Source organism: Astatotilapia calliptera, chromosome 3 (assembly GCF_964374335.1).
Source record: "Astatotilapia calliptera chromosome 3, fAstCal68.1, whole genome shotgun sequence".
Taxonomy (NCBI): Eukaryota; Metazoa; Chordata; class Actinopteri; order Cichliformes; family Cichlidae; genus Astatotilapia; species Astatotilapia calliptera.
Window position 1 is genome coordinate 5,499,952 of NC_137424.1, and position 17,387 is coordinate 5,517,338.

The 17,387-nt window shown below is 42.6% G+C and overlaps 1 protein-coding gene across 6 annotated transcripts in view; it reads left to right on the forward strand.

The window, feature by feature from the left end:
• The first annotated feature begins 1,071 nt into the window (after nucleotides 1-1,071).
• Nucleotides 1,072-17,387, forward strand: part of LOC113017660 (ribonuclease inhibitor-like) — a 188,460-nt gene continuing 172,144 nt past the window's right edge. Inside the window, exons 1-3 of one of the 6 annotated variants that reach the window (XM_080297942.1) lie at nucleotides 1,072-1,598; nucleotides 1,872-2,039; nucleotides 12,806-13,845. In XM_080297942.1, coding sequence (XP_080154068.1) covers nucleotides 1,564-1,598; nucleotides 1,872-2,039; nucleotides 12,806-12,956 — 354 coding nt within the window. In that variant the 5' untranslated portion in view covers nucleotides 1,072-1,563 and the 3' untranslated portion in view covers nucleotides 12,957-13,845. Of the gene's footprint in view, nucleotides 2,040-5,732; nucleotides 7,512-12,805; nucleotides 13,846-17,387 lie in introns of those variants that run through there. The other 5 variants (XM_080297945.1, XR_013905627.1, XR_013905628.1 and 2 more) reach the window with 5 other exon arrangements.

Genomic DNA, 17,387 nt, shown 5'->3' on the forward strand with positions numbered 1-17,387 from the left:
CTGGAACAACAACAAACAACATCCAAGAAGTCTGAAACAGGAGAATCTGCAAAGAAACACTTCTACCAGAGTGCTGTGAACAAGGCCTTACAGAGTCCAAATGGACACCTGGACTTGTTCCTCCGCTTCCTCCTGGGTCTTTCACTGCAGACCAATCAGACTCTCCTACGAGGTCTGCTGACACAGACAGGAAGTAGCTCACAGACCAATCAGGAAACAGTCCAGTACATCAAGAAGAAGCTCAGTGAGAATCTGTCTGCAGAGAAAAGCATCAATCTGATCCACTGTCTGAATGAACTGGATGATCGTTCTCTAGTGGAGGAGATCCAACAGTCCCTGAGATCAGGAAGTCTCTCCACAGGTAAACTGTCTCCTGCTCAGTGGTCAGCTCTGGTCTTCATCTTACTGTCATCAGAAGAAGATCTGGATGTGTTTGACCTGAAGAAATACTCTGCTTCAGAGGAGGCTCTTCTGAGGCTGCTGCCAGTGGTCAAAGCCTCCAACAAAGCCCTGTGAGTAAATCTGTGATCATGTTTATTTTTAAAATGTTGATTAAAAGTGGTCATAGATTTCTTCCATGACAGATCCATGTCCTAAAACCACGAGCCAGCGTAGTTGTATAGTATAAAAGAAAAAAGGAGAACTTTTGACCACAATATTGTAACTTGAATGAACTTTTGATACAGCCTTTAAACATAAAATTTATGAACAGAATCGGTGACAAAGGGCAGCCCTGGTGGAGCCCATCACCCACCGGACTTATTACTATCCAATGTATTGCCGGCTATGCCAACCAAGCTCTTGCAATGGTTGTAAAAGGATCGAATGGCCATAAAATGTTTCTCAGTTTTATTATTTTCAGTCACATCTGTTTTTGATTATTAACTGAATATTTTAAAATTCAGGCTTTTTATGTTATATAAAACATCATATTTTCTTATGATGTCTTGTATTGATTCTGAAGGAATAGTTTTCATCAGTATCGCAGATACCAGCCTGAATTTTACTTTGTATTGGATCAGAAAGGAAATCAGTGGCATCACACATCACTTACAGCAACTTCAGCACCTCTTCATTTTAATAAACTGGGGGAGGTGCACCAAGATTCAGTATGAGATAAAGAATTATTTTTAACTGTAAGGTTGGAGAAATCTGTTGTTGGAAATTGGAAGAACGGGTCATCTTAAAAATCACTGCATTGTAGTTTTATTCAGGCCCCTTCAATCTGTGATCGCTGTTGCTTTGCATTGTAAATGCTACTATTACAAAAGTCACAAATATTAGTGTATGTGTGTGTTGTTGGGTAATAAACCAAAAGAACAGAATCTACCAGCACCTCACTGATTTCTGCTTAAAAACAATAAAAAAGCAATAAAGCTCTGATTTGTTTGGTTGATCTTGTCTCCCTTCCACCTTGATTTCAGACTGAGTGGCTGTAACCTGTCAGACAGAAGCTGTGAAGCTCTGTCCTCAGTCCTGAGCTCCCAGTCCTCCCGTCTGACAGAGCTGGACCTGGGTAACAACAACCTGCAGGATTCAGGAGTGAAGCTTCTGTCTGCTGGGATGAAGAGTCAATACTGCAAACTGGAAACGCTGAGGTCAGATCAAGCAATATCGATTTTTTTTTCATCAATTAACATCATTTAATCAATTTCATTTGGAAAAAATTAACAGTGTTTATGTTTTGTTTTTTTAATGAATCCATGCAAGTCACAGTAAACTGCCACATTTGTCTTTTGTAACATGAGGCAATAAGGATTCCAGCATGTCCTGAAACAGTGTTGAAATATTGTAAATGTAGTAGCTCCTCATGGCACCATGAATATACTTTAACACAAGTGTTTCATGTCTTCTTGTCATCCTTTCTTCAGACTGAGTGGCTGTAACCTGTCAGACAGAAGCTGTGAAGCTCTGTCCTCAGTCCTGAGCTCCCAGTCCTCCCGTCTGACAGAGCTGGATCTGGGTAACAACAACCTGCAGGATTCAGGACTGAAGCTTCTATTTTCTGCAGTGGAGAGTCCAAAGTGTACAATTCTCAGGTCAGGATTCAGTCTTTTCTGATGATGATTTAAAACCTGAGTCAGGTCGATAAATGGCTTACTCATTTACAACAGACATGATTTGTCAAATCACCTTATATCTAACCCAAAGGTCCTGTGTTTTACTACTTTGATTTTTTAGTAAAACACAGGACCTCTTAATATTTATCTAAGAGACCATATATAATTTTTTTCCCTGGATCATGTGTGTACCCTCCTGGTTGGAGCTCCAGCAGCCTGTATCAGTGAATGGGACTTTAAATGAAATTGCAGCCCCTGTCAGGAAGAGGTCTGAGTGACACACAAAACAGAAAATATGAGCACTGCATGTGTCTGAGGCTACTCAGATACAGACCTGAATGAGACACTAACTTTGTCTCTGAGAGATAACTTTTATTATTAAATACACTTCATTTCTCATCTGTGTAGAGAATGTAGAGTTTGACATGCTAATATTACAAAATGAAAAATCACACTGAGTCACAAAGAAATTGTTTTGGAGTATTTATGGTTCAGCTGATGAAATTGTTCAAACAAACCAGTAATTTACACCGAAACAGCACAAGTGAAACTTTTTCGAGGGACTTACACTAAGCTTGTCCTGGTACACCTGTAGAGCCCAGCTTCTATGGACCATGAGCTTAAGTTCTGTGCTGCTCTGATTTATTGCCTGTGTTGTCTTTCAGTTCAGCTTTGTCGAGTCTCTGGTAGGATTTCTTTTACATGACCTGTGTAAAAACAAAACAGGAAACACATTAAGCTGAAGTAAGATGCACAATTTGAAAAATGGGGCACAAAAAATGTTGCTGCTTTCTGGAAAGTGCGTCTAAGAAGACCCAATGGAGAAAGTGAAGAGAAAAATCAAAGATTAAGAAGAAGAAAATGGCAGAGGCAGTTTCTCTTGGACTGCCTGCAGATGGGGTGAGACTCTAGAAACAGGGATGATTGGAGAAAATGCAAAGAGGCCATAGGATAAACCAGGAGATGAATACTCTGGTGTTCTGGGGATAGTGGGAGTGAGAGGGAGAGATGCCAGTAAATGATTTCAAGGATAAATTTGAGAGAATCAGAGCTAAGAAACCAAAGCAAGTGGGGAACTACAAACATATGGACAGACTCATAATTAGGCCAAAGACACATTAAAGCAATTATTACAGGTTTAGAAACAGGGATGGATATGAAGGAGCTTAGCATGAATTTGCATTGAGGAAAGAATAGCAACGAGCATCAGAGGAAACAGTTAGGAAAACTAAAAGGATGTACTGGCAGGAATACTGCAGTACTTTAGGAAGAACTACCGTATTTCCCGGACTACAGAGCGCACCTGAATATTAGCCGCACAAGCTAAAATCAGGGGAAAATCCTGTTTTGTACATACATTAGCCGCACCTGACTAAAAGCCGCAGGTGTTTCAATGTTGACTTATCATATGTAAGAGAATATGCACAAAGCGAATTGTCAGGAAAGAGATGGCTGTTTGGAGACACACCCCTTTTATTAATATTTTGAAAAACAAGTTATGGGTACATATTTGCATAACTTTTTAGGTATATGTACAAGTAGCGGTAATTACAAGTACAAAACATGTACTGTGCTTCATAAATGAGTAACAAATGTAGTACATAACAATAACCTACAGCACACCAGAACAATTGATTCGGACTACCTTTTAGGCTCAGGTGCAGTGACACGGCTTTAACAAGAAGAAAAGTCAGTCATTCACCACCATCTTCCTGCGCACTAAAACCACCAAAGTCCTCTTCTCCAGTGTCGGAAACAAACAGGCTCAGGGTGGCTTCGTCATCCACTCTCAGCTTCTTTCTTTCGTTGTCACTTTCAAAACCAAAGAAATCCTCGTTGTCAGTGTCAGAGTCGAACACCCTCAGAAGGGCCGTGGCGGTGTCCTCTAGTGATGGGATTTCCGGCTCTTTTTAGAGATCCGGCTCTTTCGGTTCGGCTCACTAAAAAGAGCCGGCTCTTTCGGCTCCGAACCGGCTCTTCAGGTTGTTTTGTTGCTTTAATTAATTTATTATTAACAATAATATAAAATTATGCACAAAAGGAATTACTAACGTAAAAACAAGTGGTTTTATTTATATATGTTTATATATAAATATATGCGGTGGCCCCTAGAGACAAAATACGTACAAACTCCAAAACACATTTCTAGCATGAACTGAACTTCCAAAGCAGAGCTACTAGATCACTTAAATTACACAATTGAAAGCATGTGTGTATTGTTTGTGTATTTATACACAGGCACTCATATATATATTCAAATAATTTTAAAAAAAGTTCATTTACCTGTTACTACCACACACCAAATCCGGTCGTTGGTACTTGCTGGCTTGTGTAGCCACAAGATAACAAAGGCTCAACACTGCGCCCAGCATCCTGGAGCACTTCTGTTGTCTTTTGTACGTGTTTTGAGTTTTTATGTGCTTCGGAGTTTGTACGTGTTTTTACATGTTTTGGAGTTTTTACGTGTTTTGGAGTTTGTACGTGTTTTTACGTGTTTTGGAGTTTGTACATGCTTCAGAGTTCGTACGTGATTTGAAGTTTGTATGTGCTTTGTCTCTAGGGGCCACCGTAAATATACTTTTATTTATTCACTCCACATAAAATGTAATAAATAAATCATATAATACAAAAATCAACTATTCACATTTCAAGTTTTAACTATTTAAATTTTCAGCTTTTTCCTTTCACATAATAATATAATAATATGAAATAATATGAAAACTAAAAGAACATGCATATTCTCTGTCATATGGACCTGCATGAATAAACTTTCTCAATCCTTTATCATCTGCAACCGAAAATAGTTGTGGATGATTACTATACCTTTCTAATGTTGTTGTCCCTGCCTCTCTTTCTCTCTCTCTGGCTCTGTTCCTGTGCTACTGAGTGTAACTACCGCCCCTCCCCCCTCTGCCCAGCGTAAAGCACAAGGCTCGCGTGCAGAGTGAAGCGGAAAAAAAGTGCGAGAGAGAGGCTGAGAGAAAGGAAAAAAAAAAAAAAAAAAAACCCACGTGACGGCTCGCGATAAGGAGCCGGCTCGCGTCGTTCACGTCAAAGAGCCGGCTCTAAGAGCCATTTCGTTCGCGAACGACCCATCACTAGTGTCCTCCTCTCCATCATGCAGCATTCAGCCCTTCGAAATCTGTTGGTGATCGTGGATGTTTTCACACTTTTCCACGCTGTCAGAATCCAATGGTGGAGTTGGGCATAACTTGCTTTTTGCAAGTTTATCGCCGCTCATCATCCAGGCCTCCAGCTGAACGGGTAGCGCTACTTTGAAGTTTGTTTTTCGCGCTACCTCGTACTGCACTACGTTGCCTGACGGATGGACATGTGACCAACATACCACTCTTGAACCCCGATCCTTCCGCCAGGCAACGTAGTGCCGTACAACAGCGGAACAAACAAAACAAATCCGCTCATGGACAATCCATAGAAAAGCCGCACCTGACTAAAAGCCCCAGGGCTCAAAGCTTGTGCAAAAAGTAGCGGCTTATAGCCCGACAATTACGGTACACCAGTTCAGAATGTGTGGAGTACAGTTAAGAACATGAATGCAGACAGGAAACAACAGCAGCTGTTGTAAAGTAAATTCAAACTCCTTCATTAAATGCAGCTGGTTGAGTTGAAAACAATGGAGAATGATTGTGTTACGTTGTTTATTCTCTATAGAAATGGAGCAGGAGTGCATGCAGAGCTGGACGTGGGCTGTATATACATGCGTGTATCTGTTTTGTCTGTGAGCAGAGAAAACAAAGCGCTGGAAATGTCATATTGAAATGTTAAATCAGGAAAATCCTGGAGAAGAGGATAGTTCTAATGTTCAGTTTGTAATGTTGAATTCAACACAGCTCTTAAATGCATAAAAATGACTTCACCTGACGTCAGACTGAGCAATCGGATTAGCTACTCATATTGATTTAACCCTTTAAGACCTACCATAGAACCAAGTCCGCCAGAGCTTATATTATATTTTTACATGCTGTAGAGCCATTTTTGGGAGCATTTCAAGTTGCTATACATCAATACAACCATTACAGCCTAAATTTTAATAATATGTATGTATTAAGTGCATAGTAATTACATAAATTGCAAAAAAGTGCAATAAACTACAAAAAAATTGAAAATCGTTTTTGTTTTTTTAACATATATTTCTAGTTAGAGAAATTTAAGAGGCTTATCCCTCAAAACTGTAAATACAAAAAAGTTGCACAAAATAGTTTCCCACCTCAGGAAATTTATTTTGAGTGCCTTCATAGTTTTATTTTTGAAATACACCAATTTTTATATACTGCAGGAAAAACAAAAATAAATATTATACTGCAAATTTGCAAAATAACAGCATATGCATCAAAATAAACTATTTCCAGCAGAGCAATATGAGTCCTAAGCATATGTGGAAGGAAACTGTAACCTAGGACAAGCTGATGGCATAAGATGTAAATACAACTCCTCAGGTTTCATATGCAAAAAAAATTATTGCGCTAGCTCACGTGATTACAGTGCTACCGGGATTTAAAAATAGTTGCGCAAAACGGAGTGTGCCCACTCTGACCAGTTTTAAAGTGTTAAAGCAAGAAAATATGGTATTAGCATTAGATGCCAATTCCTATTAACCTTAAATTAGCATTACCTGCTAATGGCAGTCTACTTAGCATTAACTCCTCACTAATGTAATGCTAATTCACATCAAATTATCTTTAGCTTTAGCATTAGCGGCTAGCTTCAGCCTACCTAGCACTAGCTGCTCACATTGTTAAAAGGGAAGAGAAAACGATATTAGCATTAGCTTGTAATAATTATTCACCCCTAATTAGAATTAGCCACTAATGGCAGCATACTTAGCATTAACTCCTCACATCGTTATAATGGAAATGATGCTAACTTGCATTAAATTAGACTGCTGTTATTAGCTAATGCTATTTAGCAGTAGCTGCTCACATTGCTATAAAGCAAAGGAAAACGATATGAGCATTAGGTTCTAATGCGTATTTGCCTTAAATTAGACGTAGGTGGGCAGCACGGTGGCACGATGGTTAGCACTGTTGCCGCACAGCAAGAAGGTCCTGAGTTCAATTCCACCATCAGGCCGGGGTCTTTCTGTGTGGAGTTTGCATGTTCTCCCCGTGTTTGCGTGGATTCCCTCCGGGTACTCCGGCTTCCTCCCACCGTCCAAAGACATGCAGCTTGTGGGGATAGGTTAATTGGATAATCCAAATTGCCACTAGGTGTGAATGTGCGAGTGAATGTGAGTGTGAATGGTTGTCTGTCCCTGTGTGTTAGCCCTGCGACAGACTGGCGACCTGTCCAGGGTGTACCCCGCCTTTCGCCCTATGACAGCTGGGATAGGCTCCAGCGCCCCCCGCGACCCTGAAAAGGATAAGCGGAAGCGAATGGATGGATGGATGGATGGATAGACGTAGGTGCTAATGGCGGCCTACTTAGCATTAGCAGCTCAGATGTTGTAATGCTAGGGAAAAGAGTGTTAGCATTAGCCGTTCACAATGTTATAAAGTTAAGGGAAATAGTGTTAGCATTAGCTACTCACATTGTTAAAAAGTGTTAGCATTAGTGCATAATGCTAATTCACATTAAATTAGCATTAGTTAATAACGGCAGCCTATTTAGCATTAGCAGATAATGTTGACCTTGGCCCACTGGAAAAGTTCAGAACTAAAGATTTAGGAGTGTTTCTCGATAGCTCTTTCTCGTTTGAGAAACAAATAAATTCTGTTATTAAAACCAGCTGTAAGGTTTATATTGTTGATTGTCATTTATGCTTAGAAATATTTACTCATATATGCTTAGAGTTGTATAATCGATTGCATAATGATAGAGGTTTGATCCTTAGTAGTCTGTAAAGACTCTGTGTGCCTTCCAGAGTGCTCTGGCATGCACACACCACTTGGGGCCATGAGAGAGGTCGTACCCTCTCTTACTGATTTATGGTGTAGGACAGGGGTCTCAAACTCAATTTAGCTGGGGGCCGCTGCAGGCAGAGTCTGGTTGAGGCTGGGCCGCATTAGGTTTTCTACAAGAAAGGCATGGTTAAAAAATTCCAATCTTCTCAAATCTCTTTATTTTTATTTTTTAATACAAAATATGAAAAATAAATAAACAAATTAAGAATTAATAAGAAAATAAATCAATCTGTAATACATAAATAAAATAATAATAAGATATTTTTAGTCAGTGAACTTGTGTGTTTTTTTCAGTCTTCTATATCTGCTGTATTTAGATTGAAATGTCTGTATTAACAGTTCTATAACCTTCTTCTGAACATGAATGGAACACTGTAGAAAATGAACTGTTCTTCTGAACATGGCTTCTCTTGCCTACTCCTTGCTGCTAGAGACCTGGCAGCGTTTCCTCTCGCATAGCCGAGCCAGATTTGGCCTGAGGGAGGAAGCAGTTGCGACCCTCAGTATGTCTTGAAGATGATCATCCGTAAGTCTGGACCTGTACTTGGACTTATTGAAGTTCAAAGTGGAGAAGAGCTTTTGGCACAAGTATGTGCTACCAAAAAGGCACATGGTCCGCTTGAACATTCGGGAAAGCCGAGGGAAACTAGGGCTCAAGTCTCTCAAAAATTGTCCAAGCTTGTCTGCTTTTCCACTCACCTCCCTGAACTTTGCTTTGAGTTCAGAGTTGCACTGCAGCTCAATGAGCTCCATTTGAAGCACAGAAGGGGCATCTTGCACATCAAAGGAGAAGGGGTCCGCAAAAATGTGAAAGGTGGCTCTGTGTGTCTTGAAGTCAGCAAATCTGTGATCAAATTCCTCCTGTAGCCTCAAAATGACATCAACATACTCGTCAGCACTGAATGGTGTGCCTGCATCCACGAGTGCCTTGCATGCTGGGAAATGGCAAAGGTTTGTCTGAGAGAGCTGAGCTTTCCAGAGCGCCAGTTTTGTGGAGAATGCTCTCACGTTGTCATAGGCAGCACTGACAAGTTGCCCCTGGCCTTGTAACGTCTTGTTCAGTACATTAAGCTCATGTGTCATATCAACAAGAAAAGCTGAGTCCATGAGCCATTTGGGATCAGTTAGCACAGGAACACTAACTCCATCCTTCTCCATGAAGGCTTCACTTCTGCTCTCAACTCAAAAAGTCTCTTTAATACATTTCCCCTGCTGAGCCAACGTACCTCAGTGAAGTCGAGCACATCCCCATATTCTGACTCCATTTCCTCTAGAAAAGCACAGAACCTTCGGTGCTTTAAGCCCCTGGATCTGATTTGGTTGATGCATTTCACAACAATAGACATCACATTGTCAAACTTCAGGCATTTGCTGCAAAGGACCTGCTGATGGATGATGCAGTGCAGAGCAATGGCCTCCTCCACGCCTTCCTCTTCCAGTTTGTTTTGTGCCACCAGTCCATGTTTCCTCCCTGTCATTGATGGCGCTCCATCTGTTGTTATTCCAACAAACCTCTTCCATGGCAAACCAACATTCTCAATGGCATCACACAGCTTGTAAATATCTGCTGAGCGGTGGTCTGGCCATGCATTGGAATTACTGTGAGCAGCTCCTCCATCACTTCAAAACTGTCATCAACACCACGGACATACATTGGGAGCTGGGCAGTGTCGGTGATGTCTGTGGTCTCATCAAGAGCGACTGAGTATACACTGAAACATTTGGCTTTCTCACACAGTTGGTCATAAATGTCACTTGACAGGTCAGAAATGCGATCTGCTGCGGTGTTGGCAGAAAGGCTGATGTTGCTAAACTGACCTTTCTTTCCCGGACAGACTATATTTGCAGCCTGCAATATGCACTTTTAGACAAATGCACCTTCTGTGAATGGCTTCCCTGCTTTAGCAATCATCTCACTAACCACGTGGCTCCGACTGCTGCATTATTCTCTTTGGTTGCTTTCTTGGAGAAATCTTGCTGCCTCAGTAGATCTGTTTTAAGACTGGCAACCCGGTTCGCTCTCTCGTCTCCCTGGTATTTTGCATCCAGCTCAGCATGTCTAGTTGTGTAATGACGTTTCAAATTGTATTCCTTGTGCAGCGCAACTTTCTCTGTGCAAATAAGACAGGTCGGGGTGCTCCTGTGCTCAACAAAGAAATATTGCATTTCCCACTTTTCCTGAAATTGTCGGTGCTCATCACCAACCTTTCTCTTCACCGCAGGCTTTGAAAAAGACATGTTTGGGGCTATGTGACATTTATAATTCTACTTGGTGTCACTGTCGCATTGAAGTTTCAATCAAGCGTTTAGCCGACGGACGGGGAACGTCTCAACGCGTAGAGAACGTCATTTCTGCTTCTTTTTCTTGCAACCGTAGCACGGCGATCGGCAGATAAAAAGCCGGTAGCAGTCTCCTTTGTTTTTACGCTCGATGTTCATGTCTTTCATGACGACACGAACACCGTGGCGTTTGCAGATGGTAGAAAGTGCAGGGATAGCGAGCGCAAAAAAGGCGACTGCTCACGGCGCCGGGCTGTTGTTACAGGAGAAAGAAGCGGAAATGACACCGTGACATATAACAAATAACATCAGCTGTTTCTGTTGTTAGTTGTTTTGACTGCTTTTACATTATATTGAAATATATGTAATGTTCATGTTTGCTGCAATGCAAACGCAGTGATGCAAATAAAAACATCGAGCCACAAATTACGGTGCGACCCTATAATTAGTCCGGGTTACCGGGGACTGTTGTTGCCGATGAACAGGTGTCGCTATGTGACTGCAGACTAAATTGGGCTGCGTTGAGTTCATGACTTTTCTTTTATCCCGCCGCCTACGCATCACTGTGAGAGTTAATATGAGATCTCTCTCTGTGGAAAAATAACTTTAAATCCCACTGACGTGTGTATAAATCTATATACGTATAATGTCCCGCTGGGCAGCAACTTAAAAAAACAACTTTTTTTGAAGTGTTGTGAACGCAGCGCGCTGGGGCGAATGTCGGCGTTTGCCCAATAGAAAGGAGGAAGCCAGCCAGGCACAGGAAAGAAAGAAACACTCCAGGGCAACGCTGCTGGAACTTTGACTCATTGAGAAATGTTTCCCTGCTTGCATCAAGCCCGGCTGGTGTCCCCTGAGATCCATATCCCACCCTGATTGGTGGGTTAATTCAGCTCCGCCCACAACACTGTAAAGTGTCATACATTATCAAACTAACATTACATTTTCATATTAAGGTGGGGCCAAAAACTATCGTCCTGCGGGCCGCAATTGGCCCGCGGGCCGCGAGTTTGAGACCCCTGGTGTAGGAGGACACCTGCTCTGTGTCTGGTTAAGTATAAGAGCCCTTTGTTAGGGGGACCGCTGGACTCTTAGCACCAGCTTTGGGGTCACAGGGTCACATCTGGAACACACACACACACACACAGACACACACACACACACACACACACACACACACTATGCACAGACACACACGCACACAGACACACACACACACAGACACACACGCACACAGACACACACACACACACGCACACAGACACACACACACACACACACACACACACAGACACACACACACACACGCACACAGACACACACACACACACACACACACAGACACACACACACACACACACACACACAGACACAGACACACACAGACACAGACACACACAGACACACGCACACACACACACACACACACACAGACACACGCACACACACACAGACACAGACACACACAGACACACGCACACACACACAGACACACGCACACACACAGACACACACACACACAGACGCACACACACACTATGCACAGACACACACACAGACACACACACACACACAGACACACACACAGACACACACACACAGACACAGACACACACACACACACACACACACACACACACAGACACACACACACAGACACAGACACACACACACACAGACACACACACACACAGACACACACACACACACAGACACACACACAGACACACACACACAGACACAGACACACACACACACAGACACACAGACACACAGACACACACACACACAGACACACACACACACACACACTATGCACAGACTGGTACTCTTTGTTCATACCTGTGTAAGACGTCATAATGAACTTGTGCATATTCATGTAAGCTCAATAAAGAGCAGTGTTACGAGGGAGCAGACGAGAGCGACTGAGGTCAAGTGAAGGAACGGCGCTGTCACAGTTCTCTCCCTCATCAATTGTCTGGTTCCAGCGGTGGGTCTGTGCTAGACGACCCATCACCAGCTTTTTCCACTGGTTACCAGTACGTGGTAGAATCCACTTCCAGATCTGGTTGTCTTTAAATCTGTGAATGGATTGGCTCCATCTTATCTCTCTTTAACAAAAGAATCCAAGTGGAGCCCTCAGGTCTGCAGATAAGCAGCTTCTGACCAGAACTAGACGTAAAAACAGAGGTGAGCTTTATCGATGGCTGCAGCCAAACTCTGGAACAGTCGCCCTTCACATCAGGTCGTCACCAACACTGGACATTTTTAAAAGCCGGTTGGAAACACATTTGTACTCTGTAGCTTTCAATCCTGACCAGTCTTTATAGTCATTACTGTGTATGTTTCCTATTTTCTCTCTACTCTGTGCAGCACTTTGGCTCAAGCTGTTTTTAAATGTGCTGATAAATAAATGTAGATTTCTTTGAATAAAACAGTGGAGCCGAGCTTTGAGCTCAGTGTGTAACAGTGTGTGTGTGAGAGCCATGTAATGTCCATGTGTGCATGCTGACTGTGCTGCTCTGACCCCCCTCCTCCTTTCAGGGTGGAGCCTGCTGGAGTCCGATGGTTGAGACCAGGTCTGAGGAAGTGTAAGTGTGTTTTTAATGGGATTCATGAAAACAAAGCAGCACACATTCAACCATCTTCATCATGTCAGGAGTCATCATCAAAGTGTCAATCAATGAACAGATGATGGATCAATAACTGCAGCTGGATTGTGTTTGTTCTCTCCATCAGATTCCTGTCAACTCACAATCGACACAAACACAGTGCACACAAAGCTCCAACTGTCTGACAACAACAGGAAGGTGACACATGTGTGGAAGGTTCAGTCATATCCTGATCATCCAGACAGATTTGATGTTTGGAATCAGCTGCTGTGTAGAAATGGTCTGACTGGTCGCTGTTACTGGGAGGTCGAGTGGAGAGGAAGCGTTTTTATATCAGTGAGTTACAGAAGCATCAGAAGGAAAGGACTCAGTGATGACTGTTTGTTTGGATACAATGATCAGTCCTGGAGTCTGAGCTGCTCTGATGATGGTCCTCGTTATGTCTGGCACAATTACAGCTACACATCCATCTCCTCCTCCTCCTCCTCCTCCTCCTCTGTCTCTAACAGAGCAGCAGTGTATGTGGACTGTCCTGCTGGCACTCTGTCCTTCTACAGAGTCTCCTCTGACACTCTGATCCACCTCCACACCTTCAACACCACATTCACTCAAACTCTTTATCCTGGGTTTTGGGTTGATCCTGGTGCCTCAGTGTCCCTGTGCTGAGTGGAGTGTAAAGAGTGTCTCCTGTTACAGAAACACTCTGACTGTTGAACAGATAGTTCAGTCTGTACATGTCTGTCTCTTTCACTCACAAACACGTTTTCAGATTCATGGATTCAATCAGTTGATGTTTGAAACTCTTCTAAATGATTCCTTGTAAACTTCTTCCTCTTCAGTCACAAACAAACAGGAAGTGATGTCACATGTGTTCCTGTCCACACAGCAGAATGAGTCTATTGCTGACAGTGATGTACAAACAGAGTGAGCATTTCTGAGGCCCAAAATAAACTGAGTAGTTCACTGAATGAACAATGGACTGTGAGCTCAGTTCCTTCATCATTAGTATGGATTATATATGTATATGTATTATATTAGTATCATATATATCAGGTGCTGCTGCTTTCAGTCATTGTGCAAATGTGCTGTTTGTAAGCTTGTAAAGCTGCAGTCAGCTGAGACTGAAGAAGTCACCTGATCAGTGAGCAAACGTTTCTGAAAACGTCCAGATGAACAGAATCAACCTTTTGGGATCAGCCAGCAATGCAGCATCATTGTTGTTCAGCTTCAGAGGTTTGCAGGAATGAACTGATGACCAGAAACAGCTGCAAAGTCCAAGAAAATACCAGCTGGAGTTCAGCTGCATTTGAAGAAGTCAAAGAAAAGTAAGTATGGCAAAGGGCGACGTTTTCTTCCAAAGAGCTGCAAACATGGTCGACGCCTCATTAGAAGAATCATCTGGACATTTGTGAGGAACTCTAACCAAGAAAGCAACGTCACACAGATCCAACAGACAGTTTCCATGACTGCAAGTGTTGAGTGGAAAAATGCTACATTGCATTATTGCATCCTCTCACCACAGGAGGCGCTGTTGGGACCACTGATTGCTGATCAGCTGTTCTCTGATGATCTGATTGATACTGTGAATAACGGGACTCACTGAACTCTGTGACACAGTGAAGATTACAGAGTTTAACTTCACCCTTTAAGACTGACCACAGAACCAAGTCCGCCAGAGCTTTTGTTATATTTTTACATGCTGTGGAGCCATTTGTGGGAGCATTTCAAGTTGCTATACATCAATACAACTGTTATAGCCCTAATTTTAATAATATGTATGCATTAAGTCCATAGTAACTACATAAACTGCAAAAAAAACCTCTGCTCATCCATCTCTGTGTGTATCAGGATACATTTGGTTCATAATACACAGAAAAATCAGAGTTATTACCTGTAATAAATGTGAAAGATTCCTGCAGTGATAACCAGGCAGGACTGAAACACATCCAAGCTGTCACCACGGTAACAGCACCGCCCATCCACAGGTGAGGGGAGGAGCAAAAAGAGGGACTTTGACCATTTTATACTAAAAACACTCAACTAATGTTTCTAATATGAAACAAATAAGCCCACATTAATGTGAGCGTTTATTAAATAATAATAATGATGATTTCCTCCTGATCTCATTTCCACAGCAGAGAAAACTGTGGTGTATATTGAGGTGGAGGGTGTGGTCTGTGGCTCAGGTGTAGAGTGAGGGTGGGGTGCACCACAGCAGCATGCTGGGACTGCTGAGGGTGGAGGAGGGAGTGATGATGACATCAGAGCTGCAGCACAGAGACCAGTGAACACACAGTCTGTTCATCTTTGCATAGATACAATATACAGCACAATATTGAATGACAGACACGCTGTGGGAGCTTCCACAGATACACTGACGTCAGCATCCAGAGTCCTCCTGCTGCTCCCCCCTCAGAGCCCCGTGATCAGCACCAACACATTCAGTTAGATGACAGAGTCCAGCTGCAGCTAGAATCAGCTCCCCTCTGTGAACAACAGCACAGCGTCAGTGTTTCACACTCAGTGAAAGGAGGAAACAGCAGAAGAACACCATGTGTGCTACGTTTCCCAGGACACACTACAAACTGCACAAATACAGAGCAGCACGTGGAAGGACCTGGAGCTGCATTTACAGAGCTGCAGACAGCGTGATGTCCTGTATGGACAGGTGGAAGGAACCAAGTCCTCAGCTGGAACACTCGTGTTTGTCCACAGACAGGAAACACAGCAGGAAACTTCCTCACAGAAGTGCAGCTCATGGATAACACACTTCCTGTCAGTCAGAATGAGGCTGCAGCCAAACACAGAAAGGTGTTTTTGTCCAGATGAGCCCAGAGAAGAAACACGAGTGTTCACAGACATCAGAAGCTCAGAGAGGTGAAACATGAGGTTGGAGTCCTCGTCAGCATCCAGAAGAGCTGCTGTGAAACCCTGAGTACTCATGACAGACTCTGATGGCACAAACACATCATGATTCAAACAGAAAGACAAACATGGAGCTCCTGATCCTCCTGCATGAGAACAAGCTGACATGAGCGCTGTGTCTGAGAGTGTCTCCCTGTCACAGTGACAATAACACAGCTGCTGCTCACAGTCATTAAACTGACCTGAGGTCAGCTGTGCTCCTTACATATGAACCATGTGACCTCACATCAGTGCTGTGGATGACTGTAGTCATAGAAGAGTAGAGCTGTAGCAGGTGGTGTGAGGAGGAGGTGGTGTATTCTAGTTAACGCAGTACTGAAACACTCCAGCAGAGGGCGCTGTTAAGTCCTTATTGTAACACAGTTACTGTGTGCAGTTAGACTTCATACATAATCTGCACTTATTTCCATCAGACATGCTGTCAGTAAGTGATTGGTTTCTATACATTTCTAAACACCAAACCTCTTCACACTTCTAACATGCACATTTACACAACTAAATGGCAGTATTGATGAAAAGAAACACATTCAACAAATCCATTTAAACCTTAAAACAAACAAAAGGAAGCATCTCTATGGACAAACAAACCCCTCCATTTGGTTTGACCTGCTGATGTCATGTGTGACATCAGCAGGACTTTAAAATGAGGAAATGCCGGGCGGGCGTTTCCCCACACCTGACCCTCATGAAGACTGGAAAGACAAACAAAGTATGAACAAATGACTTAATCTGTAACATAATAAAATGTAAAGAAACATGTAACTGAGTATTCAGCTTCATTTGCAGAATGTTTGATTTGCCAGCAACTGAATGCTTCCACACACAAACCCGGCATAGTGAGTGAAGCAATGTTACTTAACAAATAGCAAATCATAGCAAATACATAGAAACAGAATAATGTGTTTAATATGCAAAAGAAGAAGAAGTAAACACATATGGGACAAATGGAGACCATTGCAGCTCATCCACCAGTGGGGTAAAAAGAGCAACCAAGAAAGTGGCAGCCTGCACGGCCACAGATGTGCTGGAGGAGCTAGAAGCTCTACCCATGGAGAAACTCCTGGAGAACCTTGCTAAGCCTAACAGGGGACAGGTACTTCTGCCCAACCTGGCAGCCACAAAGTGAACTCATTTAGGTAAAGATAACCACATGCACCTAACCAGCCTGCACCAGCCTGACATTTCTTCCTCCTAAGTAAAAACCAATGGATGGATTGAACTTAGAGTCTCAGCTCAGTTTTCTATTTTGACCACCTACACCCCAAGATACTCTTTTAAAAAGTGTTGTTTTCAGATCCCTTTGAAGTTCATAAAGGGCCTGTTCATTTTCATTCAGATGTTTTATTACATAAATGTTACTGTTTTCTTTTGATTTATGCTCCCACTACACTGCACCTCTACAAACAACAATGCCACGGACTGTCAGCTGCTTTTACATGCTGTGAACATGAGTAGGTTTGATCAGAGTTTCAATTATCAAAGAAAAGACAAACTGAGCAAAAAGAAGGAAAAAAAGACCAACTTCTTCCCAACTGACAAGAAAAATACTCGTCATGTTTTCATAATAAAGGATCAGGCTCCCCATTTAT